At 46.4% G+C, this 793-nt stretch overlaps 1 protein-coding gene across 1 annotated transcript; it reads left to right on the top strand.

The window, feature by feature from the left end:
* Positions 1-398: 398 nt before the first annotated feature.
* SARC_12944 (hypothetical protein) lies at positions 399-578 on the top strand (the record flags this gene model as incomplete). The annotated part of the gene is made up of 1 exon (XM_014292940.1): positions 399-578. A coding segment is annotated over one exon (180 nt), but the record flags the coding sequence as incomplete, so codon positions are not given.
* Positions 579-793: the final 215 nt, after the last annotated feature.

Raw genomic sequence — 793 nt, 5'->3', positions numbered from 1 at the left:
TGGTGGGTAGTTGGTGGGTAACGCATGTGTAGCTTACGATGGTGTGTGACCGAGTAAAGAAAATTAGCTTTATTGGAACATTAACTACACACTATGGCGAGATGGTTGGAACGGTTACAGTTCGTTTAGGTCATGTTTGCGGTGGTGCACTCATGAGCAGTATGATTCTTGTCGTCACCTTTGCCGCAGGCCTTAGTACAACATTCAGAGTGATGCTGAGTTGACCAGCAGGCATAGAATTGAAACTTGCGGGCGGCTGGCGGAGCGGGTGCAGTCGTTAATGTATTGAGTTTATTGGTACGTGCCTCAACTTGTGTCTGTAAGCGATTGACAGGGGCAGCAGCAAGTCGATTCACCGTTGGTGGCTTTATGTTGTTCAGCGGTTCCCATTCTTCAGCATGCACGCAAAGGTCTTGGATAGATATAATGCGGCGGGTGTTGGCAGAACGACTAAGGAGGTAGCCCTTTGTTTGTGTTTGATAGCAATCAGGTATGCCGGAGAGGAACAGATTCTGGGTATAGGCGGGGGAGAAAGCAGTACCCTGTTTGCGTGCATGACGGATCAGCAACTCGCAACGGTAAGTCCATTCTCGCAAAGGTTCGTCATCTGTGCGGCAGAAGCGTCTGAGATATGCATGGTTAATGTGCTTTCTTTCCTTGGCTGAATTGTACTTGAATGGCGTACTAAAGTCGTACTCTGCACTGTAAGATTCGGTCTAATAAAGGCGATACTAATGCCTTAGAAAAAATAAACGCGTAGGTAAATTCTATATATCGTGTAAATATCGATATT

This window comes from Sphaeroforma arctica (assembly GCF_001186125.1).
Source record: "Sphaeroforma arctica JP610 unplaced genomic scaffold supercont1.2741, whole genome shotgun sequence".
In the NCBI taxonomy this organism is placed as follows: domain Eukaryota; class Ichthyosporea; order Ichthyophonida; genus Sphaeroforma; species Sphaeroforma arctica.
The sequence above is the reverse complement of the archived record's forward strand: the minus strand, read 5'-3'. Positions and strand labels throughout refer to the sequence as shown.